The sequence below is a fragment of the Mycetomoellerius zeteki genome, unplaced genomic scaffold, assembly GCF_001594055.1.
Source record: "Mycetomoellerius zeteki isolate Tzet28-1 unplaced genomic scaffold, Tzet1.0 scaffold114, whole genome shotgun sequence".
Classification (NCBI taxonomy): Eukaryota; Metazoa; Arthropoda; class Insecta; order Hymenoptera; family Formicidae; genus Mycetomoellerius; species Mycetomoellerius zeteki.
This window is the reverse complement of record NW_017256062.1, coordinates 2530013-2546702: the sequence shown is the minus strand read 5'-3', so window position 1 is coordinate 2546702 and position 16690 is coordinate 2530013. Positions and strand designations below refer to the sequence as shown.

General features: G+C 30.5%; 1 protein-coding gene across 1 annotated transcript; it reads left to right on the top strand.

The window, feature by feature from the left end:
• Positions 1-1509: 1509 nt before the first annotated feature.
• Positions 1510-14933, top strand: LOC108728511 (protein I'm not dead yet-like). Its single transcript, XM_018457090.1, is given in 10 exon segments — positions 1510-1680; positions 3571-3722; positions 3831-4211; positions 6269-6327; positions 8653-8924; positions 8927-8958; positions 10372-10514; positions 10597-10691; positions 12791-13074; positions 14642-14933. Coding segments are annotated over 10 exon segments (1752 nt in total). The 5' UTR covers positions 1510-1634; the 3' UTR covers positions 14930-14933.
• Positions 14934-16690: the final 1757 nt, after the last annotated feature.

Sequence of the window (16690 nt, the reverse complement as noted above, 5' to 3'; positions counted from 1 at the left end):
GCAGCATTATTTACACTATTATGGTTATCGTCTGACGTAGGGATTTTTTTAAATATTGATTTCTTTTGAAATGGTGATAGTTTAAAAAAAGTTACAATTTTTTCGAAAAAAAATCGTCTTTAATTGTGGATTAAAAAACAATTACATAATATTTTGCAAAAATCCTACGTCAACCGATAGAGAATATTACTAAAAATATTCCGTTAAAATTTAAAGTCAATTGGATGAAAACTTTTGAGTTATCGTGTACATCGTCTCGGAAAATGCAGTTTTGAGAAAAACGCGTTTAAAATGGTACGTGTACTTTCTTGATATTTACTAATGGCGTCGCTCTCACACTGAAACCGACGTTGAAATTATTGAAATTGAATTTAGTACAAATTGTGATATCTATAGATAACATCCAGATATCACATTTTGATGGATACATAGTTCTGTATATCTGAAGGGCCCGGACGGATTACAAATGAGGCGGAGTCGCTTCGACCTGCTGCAGCTGAAATTCACTTTCTCGACCACTTTGACTTTGAATTTCGCTTCCGAATCTTTTTTCTCGTCTTCTTAAGGATTCAAACTAATGATTAAAGCAACAAAAAAAATTTCGATTTTTTGAAACCTCAGGGGTGGGGGTCCCTCTTAAGTATATTGAAAGCATTTGAAAAATGTGTATATTTATTACAATTTTTAAACGTATACTGTTATACGGTATAATAATCGTTCATTATTTTTACCTGCACCAAATCTGAATTTTTTTATACATATCATTGAGTGTTTATTATGTAAATTAGGTTTATTAAAACGTTTAAAAGATGTATATTTATTAAATGTATATTATACGTATATCATATTATATATTCTATATTTATACTATATTCTAATTATCTTTATACGTTTATAAAAGTAAGTATATTTATAATTATTAAACGTTGAAAACGTATCTTTATTTATATCTGAATATGAGTTAAACAAAAATAATGAAATATATTCATTAGGTAGTATAACATTTTAGTCGTAAAAGCATATATGTAAAATATTTGTACAAAATTTATTGACATTTTAAAAACGTACATTAAGCCGTTTGTACAATACCGTATTTTCTAAACATTTATAAATCAAATTTCATTCATAAATTACATACATTTTAAATAAATGTTTATCCGATTATATAAATAAACGTAGATGTATTTTAAAAATTAAATCTTTTTCTCCGTACACTATTTTTCAGCGTATAAAATCCGTTTTGTATTACGCAAACGTAATAAAAACGTATATAATTATCGTATAAAAATGGTAAAAATTTAAATTATTTGATTTACGATTATTATATTTATACCATTTTAATTCCTACCTTACGTTTAATGAACGTTTAATATATCATCATGTGTTTATTGGGCAAGGACAAATGATACATTATGCGTTTCATGTGTAACTCGGAACGCACCCCTTGTCTTCTTTCATCATCGATCAATAAAACAAGTCAAATGAAAATCGTGTAAGAGAATTATGCGATTCGAAATCACGTTATATCGCCTGCGATTCCTGAGAATCATATTTCATAACCAATAAAATAGCAATTAATGTTAGTATATCTTGGAAACGTGTTTTATATAAAGTGTACATAAATCATAAATACTATGGAAGAAAGAATGGAAAATATAGATGAAAGACCAACAGAAAAGTTAGTACTTCATTTCACATTGAATTTAAATTTTTTACAGAACCGCATTATAGATAAGATATAGGTAAACTTATATTATGATGAAATTTTGTAATAATGCTTATAACACAGTAGAATAAAGAATAATTTTTTGAGTCTTACAAAAAGGAGCAATCCTTCTCCAAAAATTTTTTGTCATATTAAACTTTAATCTGACTTTTTAAATGCTATATAATTATATTGAGAAATTTGTGGTTAAAGTTGTAAAAAAAGTTACTTTAATTATAATTTTACCAATATTTTTTAATTAATTATTGATTGCGACGTATTATTTATTAAAAATGTTAATTTATTCCAAATTAAAATATTTTCTTGAAACTATTGTTAAGATTAAGATCATGTTTACATATTTATATTTCATTTACATATTTATATGTCAGAAAAATTGTAAATTGAACTATTAGTGATTATAATATTAAGAGACTATTTAATTGTTTAACGAACCTTAAAAACTTTTCACATTATTAAACTTAAATGAGTATCAAGCTTAACAGTTTTCGAAGTGTATAATCGCAAATAAATAGTAAAAATTATAAAATTTTTGTCGATATTTATCATTTGAAGGTTTCATAAAGTGAAAGTATGGAATTAATATTACTCAACATATACAATATTAATTTAATGTCATTTATCTGTGGGTTTACGTAATATCTCCATGTACCTTTTGTAACATAAAATTCATGTTTTTAAACGAAATCAATATTTTTAATGTATTATTATATAATATGTATTATTATAATATAATTTGTTCTTGCCTTCGCTGAATCGAAGTGTAGGAAATATATTAAAGAATCATATTTAGGAGTCACTTGAGCGTCTACTAATCAGTTTCCGCTGCTAAATGCAGCCATTGAAGGCAGTAACTTAGCGATTATTCAGCGATTCTTTATTACAATTAGTGCTACACTTGAATCCAGCGAAGAGCTAAAGGCAAGAACCATATTAATAGAACCATAAGTCATATTAAAAAAATCATTCAGCGCTCACTCAGTTGCTGAACGCTGTCATTACTTAAATACATTCAGGTATACTGACAGTATTCTACTTTTTATCGGGGGACATTGTAGTGTCTCGCTCTAGTTAATATATTACAAGAAATTAATATTTGAATTATATTTTATATTGATATTTTATTTTGGAAATCGTCAAATAATAATCCATCCTGTATAGGTGTAATACCATAAAAATTACGTAAAAAAATAACATTTTCTAATTTTTATTCTAAATTTTTCATAAAATTTTGACGCATTATAATATTTTTCAGATTAAAATTACATTCAACGTAAAGATACCATGAACAAAATTGATTATTTTTTACTTTACAGCTTTTTATTGAATTGTGTTATCTTTTACAATAAACTATATTTACATTTAAATAATTCAAAAAAGGATGTTGAAAAAGAGTCCTTTTTGCTCATTTTGTCAACAAAGTGTAAGTAAAAAGAATAGTGTTTTCTGTAGTCAAAAATTTGCCCTTTTTAGAAGATGTTAAAAAAAATTCGATATTTGCTAAAAAACATAAATAAAAAATAATATTTTTTGTAGATTTTGACCTCCTGAATACAATAAAGTTTTAAAAAGTTTGTAACATTTAAGAAACACCTCTAAAATTAATTAAGAATATATAAATTTAGATACAACACATATCCATGTTCATGATCAATTTTCGAAATGTTCCCAAAATGCTATAAACATTTTAATAGTTTTATTATATTCAGTAGTTCAAAATCTCTATAATAACACTATTTCTCTTACACTTTTTTTGGCAAAGATCGGTCCCTTTTTAAGAATCATCTTTGTAAGCGCAACACTTATGCAATGAAAGGATTTAATAACCAGTTTTGCGATTAGGTCTGAAAGGAGAGAAGAACCTGTAAATTATTTAAGGAATCTAATTAACTGCTTAAGAAATACGAATCGCTTCTTCAAGATCTATTGGAAGATTATTTTTGCACTTCTATGGGCGCTTTTTCTTTTACCTTTTCCCTTGATTTACGATTACTCGGTATTCTTTTCCTATTTTTCTATATATTGTATATTGTCATTTTTTAAACATTAATAATTTAAATTTTTTAGGATTTTTTTAGGATAAGTAACTTAATAATTTTTGCAGGAAGTTAGATGTGCATATGTAGTATTACTGATGGGTGGTTATTGGGTTACCGACTGCTTTCCTATGGCAGTAACATCACTCATTCCAGTTGTCATGTTCCCAGCTTTGGGCATACTCAGCACGGCGGATACATGCGCCTGTTACATGAACGATACAATAATGGTCTTCATCGGCGGTTTAATTCTTGCTATCGCCATTGAGCACAGCAATCTCCATCTTAGGATTGCTCTCGGAGTCATGAAAACGGTTGGTTGCAGCCATGCAAAATTGCTCGGTGGTTTATGCGTGGTCACAACTTTTATATCCATGTGGGTATCAAACACCGCAGCCACCGCTATGATGGTGCCCATAATATTTGCCGTTTTGCGGGAGTTGGAACAAGTATTAAATGACTTCTTCTTTTAATATTTAATAATAGTATGTATGAAGTTCTATATAAGTAAATCTACATACGTATGCAATCACACGCGCACACGAGAGTACGTGCACTTGTACAATACGATCTATACTATCTACGGAATGGATAACTCCTACAGCACGAAATATGGGGCAGCAATATTCTAATAGTGCACAGTATTACAAAAACTGCAGCAATATTGAAATGTAAATATTATATTGGAAATATTGCAGCAATATTGTGAGATATTGTAGTTTTAATATTTTGTAAGAAATACTGTAATATACCGCTTTAACATTATAATTCAAGAGGTAAGTACGCGTCACGTATTTCGCATACTCCGTCACGAGATGGACGCGCTTCTCATAAGAACAAAACGTCCAGGAAATCTATAAAAAGGCGTATGCAAAACGAGTTGGTGAGTCTCACGGAGATTCTCAACCATTTTTGGGTGTGCTTTCTAAATCCCCGAATGTTTTTTTGATCATAATTTTATCTCGTGTATTTTAGAATATGATGCTAAACAATAATATGTTAGCAATTAATAAAACTGGATTAAATATTTAAATATTGCATAATGTTGCAACAATATATCTAGAATATTTCTCTGAATATTGCAGCAATATTAAAGAGTATTGCAACAATATCTTATTTTTACGGATGTAAGGACGTTGCTACAATATTGTAGAAATGTTTTATAAAATATTACAACCTTTCAAAGCAATATTGCCGTTTCGTGCTATAGGGGAAGTATATGTGCACATACATACATGAAGGTCTCCTTATTTCAACCCAAGTAATGGCACTTATTTTTAAATTCTGTCAAAAATTATTACTCCTCAAAAAAAACTATTGTACACAAAACTAAAAATGAAAACCTGAATGCTATAGTCTTAACTAATCAAGTTAAATTATATCAAATTAAAGAATAAAATCCAAGTGTGGGGTACTATCTTTGTTATTTACTTAACTCTAATGATATGTATCATTCATATAAAAGATTTAATATCAACAACTAGCGCTAAGTTAAATTCCACAAAATTTTATGTAACATTCTTATAAGAGATTTGATATCAACAATTGGCGTCAAGTTAAATTCTCTATACCAAATTAAATAAAGAACATAATACGAGTGGTACTATTTTTAATTTCTATACAGTGAAACCCAAATAAGTATAATATACAGGGTGGCTCATCGAAAACGAAACAGACTGAATAACTCCTACAAAAATTATTTTTCGAAAAAACGTAAAGAAGGTCAATTTATGTTAGGAGGGGGGCATGTTTTGTGATGTATAATTCTAACCCTCAACTTGTTTTTTTTCTAGATAGCACCAAAAAGATTCGAAGGTTATTCTATTTTTTTTTTAATGGAATTATATGATTCTTTTACTTAATCTGATTCCTCTAATTATTCCACATATAAAATTATTAAAGCAGAGATGTTAAAAAATCAATAGTTTGTGAATAGAACAATGAGATGAATTAGGTTGTGTAAAGAAAATACATAGCTACTTATTTAAATAATTAGCCATTTTGCTTACATATTTAAAGCAATTACATGTCTTCTTTACATCAATTGATTCATTTCATTATTCTATTTATAAAAGTATTATGGTACAAATAAAGAATTATCAAAAAATTAATAATTTACAAGATATTCAATATTTTGTGTCAATGTGTGCCAGAATAAAGTATAAAATATCTCATAAATTACATTGATTTTTTTATATTTCTTCCTTAACATTTTTATACGTAGAATAATTAGAAGAATTATTTTAAGTAAAGTAAATCCTATAATTCCATTTAAAAAGAAATGGAGTGACTTTCGTGTTTTTTTGATGACTCCATCACAAAAAGATAACATGACTAAAATACAAAATTGTTCCACTTTTTTTGTCAGAAATGTTTTTTCATATTTTTCATATTTTTTTAAATATTTGTCTGTTATAAGTTATAATTAAAACGAACCACTCTTATGTATAATTTGTGTTCATGTTTATATATATATATATATATTTATATTATTGGATCTTTATAGGCTGGTTTGGGCGCTTTGTTCAAAACAGAAGTTGATTTAGACAGACCAGACATACCGCCGTAAGTAAAATAATTCTTTTTCAATTAAAAATATTTGAAAATAGTATCGTTAATAGGGAGCATATAATTATGCAGTACAGAGGAACCAGCCCCGATGATCTTGAGCTTGACTACATTGTCAATGTGTCCCTGAGTAATCCCCGATAGGTTTTTAGCCGTTGCTCGTTATTTATTAAAAAGTTATTAACAAAACAATTTTTATAAATAGAGTGTAATTTTTGAACATAAGGTATATATTTTACTATAAATCCTACATATACTCTATTATATCATTTACATAACGTCATTTCTGTAAAACGGGATAAGGCAGATATTTCACGCGAAGCGAGATCCATCTTTACTTAGGAGCGTTCGACTTTTCACGCAAAGCAAGGTTTATTCCACATTGCCCTCTGCCTAAGGGCATTCGACTTCACATCCCCCCTCACACTCCCCACCTAGAAAATCGGATGCTCCTAGACAGGGGAGAGGTGAGGTGGACTTCGCTTCGCGAGGAAAGTCGGACGGTCCTTGGCAGGAAGGATGTAGTGTGGGCCTCGCTTCGCGTGGAATGTTTTTACACAAGTAGGAGAGAGTGCGGAATAGTCTTTAATATTATAATATATATAAAAAATAAGACGTTATCTTTTAAAAAACGACTAAAATCTTTTAACCGTTGTTTAGGATCATGACCTTAACGGTATATGTCATCGGGGCTGGTTCCTCAGTACTGCATGATTACCAGGAAGCGTCACATTTGATCACATGGCGATTGACCACAGTCACTTATAGCGACTAGTGCCTTGAATTTTTCCAATGGGCGTTATGAATGGCTTGTGATCAATCGCAATGTGGTCAAACGACTGTCACCTGTTAGATAACACTAATTTACAAAAATTGTTTTTTTAATTATTTTATACCGGACTACGTGTCTCTTATAGATTTTTGAATACGGAAAACGATGTTGCAAGCGAAAAAATTCTAACATGTCAGATTTCCAAGATAATTGAGACTTAAAAAACGGCTTTTTTGGCAATATTTGACATTTTTTTAATAAAAAAAGTTATTTTTATGACGTAGTTTTTACAATACGTTGTTTTTACTAACGTGTCGAGACATAGGATAGGGCGGATGGGAAGTAAAGAAAGAACGTACATAATGATGCGAACGAAAAATTTTTTATTCACATTTTATTATATTGGTATTTTTTCTCATTTATTACATTTTTTTTCATACGTATTAAAAACTAAAGCTAATAGCTCACAATCAACGAGCTGATGCCTGTTGAAGATGTTACTATCACGTATAGCGTTCTCGGACGAGATATCGGAGAATCGCGTATACTTGATATCGATCGTATCGACGAGTCTGGCTAATCGTTCGAACGTTACATCGATGCACCCGTCAAACTCAAACATACGATATAGTGTCGTTTCGGTCATCGTCATACGTACGGATGAAGAATCGAGATGTACGAGCGTAACGTCGTTCAGCGTGCAAACTCTAATCATTAGCGATCCAACACTTATAAAGTTGTATTCATTTCAAAGCATTTTGTAAATATTCCATCGCTGCTCGTAGAAGCCTTTCCACGTTTCGAGAGACAGCGACAGTTCGTGTTTAACAATTGTTAACAAAAAAATTAAAAACAATTTTTTTTTCTTCACAACATTGAAGTACTCTTGAAACCGTACAACTTTTGTTTAAAAAAATTTTTTCTTTCTTTTATACTTTCGACGGTATTCGGCTCGAAATAGAAATACCGTTTTTTTTTTCAAAGGGGTGTTTCACCCCTTCAACATGAGTTAGCACACGTATAAAAAAATACGTGTCTCTCTTAGATTTTGTGTTTAACAACATATTGGAGAATCAAATCGGTTCTGGACAGTTGTGAAACTTTCCTTGTAAGTGATTAAAATAAAAAAAAACACTATTTCTTTTACTAACACCTTTTTGGGAAAAAATCGGACTTTTTATAACATCTTCTTTTTTATAATATATAAAAATGTGTTTTATAAACACATTAAATGAATTACACAGACATGAATTTTGATCCAGAAACGGCAACATGTAATCCCGAAGCAATTTGGGCTATGGATTTGATTTTAGTATGCCAAAAACTTTCATTACATACTAGATTACATACTGTTATTTCTGGGTCAAAAAAAGAAATTTTTTCGTAGGCTTGTGTTATTCATACTAAAAATGTAAAGATTTATTTTATAAGAAATATAATTTTCTGCAATATAAAAAAATAGCAAGTTTTTACAAATAATATTCTTCTAAAAGAAGACATTTCTAAAAGAAGACTTAGATATTTTATAATACATAGCTGTCCTTCTTTAGTGAGATAAGACCAACGAAACTAACAAAAGCGTATTTATTGGCGGCGGCTTATTGTTCGACGTTTGGCGGTACAGGAACATTAGTAGGAACTGGCACAAATCTAACTTTCAAAGGAATCTATGAAAGTACGTTTCCAGAGGCTGAAGGAATTAGTTTTACAGATTGGATGGTAGCATCTTTTCCTCAGATGGTTGTAAATTCTTTCCTCACCTGGTTGTATGTACGAATCGCTTTTTTGGGATATTTAAGACCACACAGTAAGGACGCTCAAGTTTCGGAAGAGAAGGTGAAACTGTCACAAATCAAGTAAGAACATAAGTATATACAAAAAAAACAAAAATGGTGTTCCTTAAATTCTAATATACATATTTTGAATTATATAAATCATATTCTTGAAAATGATGTATAATAGGGCCTTTTCCGAATTTCGATATTTTTCAGCTGCAATGTTGATAACAATGTTTGTTATAACTCAGATAGTAATAATAAACTGGGGGAAGTCGAAAAATATATAATCTTTCCCTCCCCCCCCATGCGTATACTTTACAACGCAAAGCAAGAGCCACCCAATACTAAAATATGGTTGGGTTAGGTCATATTTTTAGAGGGCAATACATTTTACAACGCGAAGCGACTTCCACCCCATCTCTCCCCCTGCTTAAGGGCGTACAACTTTCCACGCGAAACGAAGTCCATCCCACTTCCCCTCTTGCCTTGTAGATCTCGTTTTGCGTGGAAATCGTGCGCCCCTAAACAGGGCGGGAGATGGGGTGGAAATCGCTCCGCGTGGAAAGTCGAACACATGTAATAAATTGCTTTAGAAGTTATATTAGAAATAAATGTTAAATTAAAAAAATAGGTAAATTATATGTATTTTTGGCTTCCCCCAGTTTATTATCGCTATCTGAGTAATAACAAAGATTGTTATCAACATTGTAGCCAAAGGATGTCGGAAAAATTCGGAAAAGACCCTATTCTATATAATTATAGTATTCTTTTATTTTTATTATTAAAAGATGACAGACTGAAAACAACGCATATTTAAAAAAATACTTGCTAAATAAGCTACATATACTTATTTTCAATTTTTGTCTCTAATAATTTGTTACTTGTTGCCGAATTAGTCTATATTTTCAACTTCTTCACCTGCTTTTATGAAAAATTTGATGTCTTTGAGGAAGGACATTTATACAAAAATCAATAACCAGTAGTCTTTAAGAAAAAAATTTGAAATTATATATTTTTATGTTTTATGTTTAATATTATTTCAAGAATCTGCAATTAGCATGTGGTGCGTTAGGTGTCAAACACCCTGTATAAATAATATAATTATATATGAAAAATTTTTTCCCATATGGTGTAAAAATTATTTCATTTTTTATTTAAAACTCATTTAAGTGAGAATGATTATTTAATACATTTTACAGTTAAATAATAAGTACTTTGTTAATTTATTTTGAAATATCACATTCTTTAATTTAATAAATAATACTTTTTTAATCAAATGTGTTTGACGAAGAAATGTGTTTAATCAAATGTGTTATTATGTAAAATAAAAATTATATAAAATAAAAGTTTCAACAATTCATCAATGATTCATGATTAACCGATTACAAGAAAATTGTGACGCCTATTAAGCCTTTCTGTATAATAAAACGAAATACCGAACTGATGAAATACAACAATGAATTCTTCTTTAACAAATGGTAATCTTTCTAGGTTATACAACAGAGATACAAGAATTTGGGTCCCATAACTTTTCATGAAATTGGAGTAGCCACTTTATTCTTCACATGCGTGTTTCTTTGGATATTTCGCAAACCTGGTTTCATCCGTGGATGGTCGGAAGTGATTACTGATATGTTAATATTTTAAAATTATAAATTATATTGTTGTGTGTACATGAGAGCCATGCAAGTATTCTAACAATTAATAAACGTGCAGAGATGTTAGAGATTCAGTGCCCGTGATATTCGTCTCCATCCTGATGTTTTTCATCCCAAAGGATCCTAGCTTCATCTATAGTTATAGTCAAGATCGTAAGGAACCATAAAAATTTTGAAACCTTAAAACGCTGATAATAATAATTTTAAGAATTATCAGGTCATAATTACTAAAATAGAAAATTATTTGTTTTAATGAAATAAACTCAAAAGAACATTTGAGTAATAAAGATAAAAGCTTTATTAAAATTTTTTATTTTCATTTTATTTACATATCTCTTCATAGAGCATAAAAGCTAAGTATTGCAATGTAATGATTGCAGAGACGTTGCAAAGATTTTTTTGCAATATTACTTTAGTAATGTTGCACTAATATTTCAAATATGTTATGAAAAGTAACGTTCTATCACTCATCCGCAAACAATACGCAGCATCACTACCCAAATACCCGGGAGAGTTTTAGTTCTCATAAATAAAAAAATTATACAGGATAGAATAAAAGACACAGGTTATAATGAGATTTTTCACTTACATTCTAATAAAATAATTCCTTAATAGAATCAAAATTAAGGGATAAAAGTAAATGGAATATATTTTAACAGTACAATCTGTAGTTCTTTTATGTAAAAATGAATTTAAAGATATATGATAATCTCGGAAGTTAAATATTAATGGCAAAATGTCTTAATATAAAATGACACTTAAAAATTGTCAGAATCAAAACATATAACGTCGTGATATAGCTAGAATATTTTGTTTTTATTGTTTTTATTATTCGATTTAGCAGCGCGCCAAGTGTTTACTTCTTTAATTTCTTTAACTTTTACTTAATTTGGTATGGGATTTGGCACCAGTTGTTGATATCAAATCTTTTTTACGAATGATACATAAAATTTTGTGGAATTTAACTTAGCGCCAGTTTTGTTGATATCAAATCTTTTATACGAATGATGCATATCATTAGATTTAAGTAACAAAGATAACAAAGATAATATCACTTTGGTTTTACTTTTTAATTTGATAGAATTTAATTTGATTAGTTAAGTCTAGCATTTGAGTTTTAAAGCATTTGGAATTCAAAATAGCAGATTCAATATGTCGGATTCCTGCGGTGAATCCAAACTATCTTATCCCGCTTTTTGTCGAACCCAGGAATAACCGACGAGGAGGTGACGAAAGTATTTCCATTTTGTTTTTTATTATTTCTTTATAGTTTTTATAATATTTTTATATTTTTTAACTAGTGACGAATAAATTGCTTTTCATTATCATTATCCTAACTTACAATTAGTTAACAATTACCAGCGTGTAATTTCGTTTCCATCTTCTTTTGTTAAATATTAAATTATAAACAAATAGAGATCGAGATCAAATAAATCGTTTTTTCATTATCATTTTCTAAGTTAAAATTAGTTAACAATTGCCAGCGTGTAATTTCGTTTCCATTCGATTTCCTTTTGTTAAATATTATTGTATTTATAAATAGGGATCGGTGACGAATAAATAGCTTTTCATTATCATTTCCTAGCTGTTATTAACAAAAATTGTTAACAAATACGTATAATTTCGTTTACCATGCACCGCTAGCGTTTCTTGCTCTTGCATCAATATGCTAACGCACTTTCGCTTCAAAACGTCCAACAGTACATTCTGATTGGACGCATTCTGACTAGCGCACTCTCGCGCCGAAACGTGCAACAGTACATCTAGCTGATCGACTATAACGAACATGACAATATTAATAACGATGACGTATCTTAAAAGTTTCACATCGGGACTTTGCGTTGCAATATCTCCGCTCGTAGGACACGTAGGATAAAAATAAAAACACTTTTATTACTCAATTTAAGTGGACGCTATCGATTGAGCGTATGTAGAACTTGATGGGTTAAGCCGTTATTGAGATCCAATAATTTCAATCACCCGCAACTCGCGATCTCGCGTAAAGGAACCACGATAGTATCGTTGCGCTTGGCTTAGCGCCGAGACACTACCATGTCTCCTGATATTTCAACAATCTGCAACTTCACAACGTTTTTACAATGTTGCAATCTTACAATGAAATATTTCTGCAATGTCTCTGCAAACTGTCTGTACCATATACATAGATCAAATTATATAAACTCACATAATTTTTCTTCAGACTTTATTTGCACTTGCATCTATCATTATGTACAAAATTATAAAATTCGTAGCCGCTAAAAGGCCAAAAAGATCTTCAGAAGGTTTAATTACATGGAAGGTAATCGAAACTAAGATGCCATGGAGTCTAATGTTCCTATTGGGTGGCGGTTTCGCAATCTCAAGAGGAAGTGTAGCATCGGGTATGGCAAAACGAGTCGGTGAAGCTCTAGTACCACTTCGTTATTTACCACCCATTGTAATACTTGCTGTTGTGTGCTTCTTCGAAGGCCTTATAACGGAGTTTACCTCAAATGTGGGAGTGGCGAATATCACTCTACCAGTGATAGCGCAGATGGTAAATTATATTTGCATATTTAAAAAAAATATGATATGCTTTATATCTAATAAACATACTTAAATAATTTAAAAACAATAAGCTTTTTTTCAATTAATTTCAAATATAAATTGTTTAAGTAAAAATAGTAACCAAATGTAAACCAACACAGGATGGTAATGTGTAAAACTTATGTGTATTACACAGGTCCATAAAAAAAGTATCCTGTACTCCTTTGTTAAAGCACATAAGGATAAACTAGCAAAATTCTCCGTTCAAAATGTAGTATACAAAATAAACTGTAACAACTGCAAAACCTACGTTGGGCAGACGAAGAGACAATTTAAAACTCGCATTAGAGCACATAATAGCAATATTGACAATAAATGTAGCTTTTAAAAGAAACTTGTAACGACTTTCCAATTTAACGCAGGAATTGTGACTCTTTTACAATCTAAAGATCATGATTAGTGACAAATAGAAACTCGTGCAAAAAAATTGTAATAACCTTGGATTTATAGTGGACATCGTCGAAGTTGGACAACGAAGAAAGATAATGATTAAATTCTCTTAAGAAAACCAGGTTCTTATGGCAAATTAGTTTGTAAGCGAGAATTAAGGAAATTTGAAACTTATACATACTGAAGATGACCTAATTGAAGATTAAAACGTTTTATGTTTTGTAATCAATTATGATTAAAGTAGTTACTTAAAAAGATTTTATCACACTAAGAACCAGTGTAGGCTTTAATGCTCCTTTTTTAACCAGTTTGAAATATTTATGTTCTTCGTAGTAGTACCACGTGCTACGAAGATGACGATATACATAGGATAATGCTGAATTGTGCTAAATCACGCTGAATTGCGCTGAATTTTTGGTTAGTTTTGCTACAGCCGCTCTGATCACAGTGATCACAGTAACGGAAATACAATAGGTACTTTAACTTGAACGGGATTGATGCCCGCCCAAAAACATGGCTGCAAGTAAATTTGCGCGACTGAATCGAAAACGGGATCTTGATCCTATTGTATATCCTTATACTATGCCTGAACGTATGCTTGCATCGCAGTGTTTCGCGGCTGTGACTGATTTGTTAACCTCAATAGTCGTCAACTTTAACGCTTAAAATCTCGGTTCGTGGGGCAGAGCGACGCTTTTTTCTTGTCGAACCTTTATTTTTACGCGAATGCATTGAGTGTATTTTTATCAAAATTTGAGGTGACCGGGGTATTGTAAACCTTTACTCGAAACTGATTACGCGATAGCATTGCGCGTGGTGTCTGGGAATATTTCAAGATTTTACTTTTTTGTTTTTCTTAAAAATAAAATAATGTAAACTGATAATGTTAATTATAATAGTATTGTCATTTGTCATGTATAATTGGAAGCGTAGCTTCTTAAAATTACGTTACAGGTTTCTTATAAAAGTTTTTTCTTTTGATGAGATTTACTTTTCTCTAAAATTTTTTCCTAAGGTCTTGAAACTCCTTATATATTTATATACCTTACGTTTTATATTTTTATTAATATAATTTTGATAAGTATTTCCGAAAAACGTAAATTAATTTTTATTTACCTGTTTTTCAGTGCGTAGCAATGGAAATACATCCTATGTACTTAATGATACCAGCTACCCTGATGTGTTCATTTTCATTTCGCTTACCGGTTGGCACACCACCCAACGCAATTGTAACAATCGCAGGACATATCCCTACAAGTTGGTTGATTGCTGGAGGCTGTGCACCCGCGATTTACAGTTTGATAGTAGAAGTCATTTTCTTCCCTACATGGGGTGTTTTCGTTTACGGAATTAAAGATTTTCCTGCTTGGGCCAGATATGTCCAAATGGAAAATAACACAGATGTGCTTCGTTAATTAATTGAAAGCAATAATTTAAATTATGGAGCAAATTACATTCCAGCTTTATGTATTTAGTTTTTTTACAAAATTTGACTGACTATTAAACTCGAATATGAAAAATTAACATTTTGAGTGTTTTATTCTTAAACAATATTGTTTTTAAATTTTCTCATGCATTACGTTACTTTGGGGGAGTATATTAATGTACTAGGGAGTATACTATTGTACTTTACAAATATACAAACGAGGATAAAATTCTAAAGAACAGTATGATATTCTTCCGAGATAAAATTTAATACGGTTTAAACAAAATAAATGTATAAAGTAAACTTTTATGTCTAATTACGTATTATTTTCCATAAACATAAAATAGATTTTGGTAATATTCCAGATTAGGGGATGAATGTTGCTCAGAGTCACGACCTTGATATCATATGTCAAAGTCAAGGCAATTATAGGAGGTTATTCCTCTTATTTTCATTTTTATGCAAAAAATGAAAATGAGAAAAATAACCTCCAATAGCCAAGGTCATGACTCTGAGCAACTTTCAAAAGGTTTTAGCCGTCAGTCGGATATTTTCGATAATAGGGAGTTTTTGCAATACCATTTATCCAGATACGGTGAACGTTAAGGTCAGATTATCTTCTTCTTAACAATTAATTAACCCTTTGTTGCACGGTGTTGTATATATGCAACATCTTTTTCTCTTTCGTTTTTTGGTTTTCAAACTCCACTCTTAAGGTTTTTGCACATGCAATAAATTGTTATATGATTCTCAGATACTACTTTAATAACAAGTCACGTACAGAAGCTTTTATTTTGCAACTTCAATTAGTTATAAACAAATTGAGCGCAAAAAACCCTACTTTTTTAAGAAAAAAGTTGTTCCTTGAAAAATTTTGATTAATAACCTATGCCAAAAAGTATGTATACATGTATATATTTTGAGAGTCGCTGATTACGAAAATGAAGTCAGATTTTCAAAATTCAGGACGACGGATCCAACATGGCGGACCAAAAATAAAAAAAAATGTTTTATTTACCTTGAGAATTGATGTATTGGGGTTTTTGAGGTCGATGATTACAATTTTCAAATGAAATTCCCGGAATAAGTTACCCACTCGGCATGTAACGTTATTGAAATGTTGCAAGCTTCGGTTATAGTACAGAAATGTTTCAACAATATTTCAATTGCAATATTGCAACGTTGCAGCAACGTTGTTGCAACGTCCGTGAACCATTTCAGCAACATTACTGAAATGGTGTAACATTGCATTTGAAACGTTTCAGCAACGTTGCTGAAATGTAACATGCCGAATGGGTTAGCAGATCCAATATAGTGCACTAAAATATCAAAGTGCTTTATTTACCGTAAAAATTGATATTTAGGTCGGTTTATCATTGACCAAGCGTGAAATTATATTTTCAAAGTTCAAGTTAACATATCTGATATATGGTGGGCCACTAATTCTAAAAATGATTTATTCATTTCCAAAAATTGGTGCAGAAGATTTTCTGAACGATAATTACTGTATTGAAGACAGATTTGAAATCAGTAATTACGACTCATTGAATATCAATACCAATACCGTATACCATTTTTTAAGGCAAATAAGGTATTTTTTTTAATTTTGGTCCGCCGTATTGGATCCGCCATATTGAATTTTGCTAAACTGACTCCAGATTCGTGACCAGGTACGGCCACGTTTAAATTCAGTTGCCCAAAATTTCACGGTGGTAAATGATGGTGCAGAGTCCCCGCACACAGCGTCCAA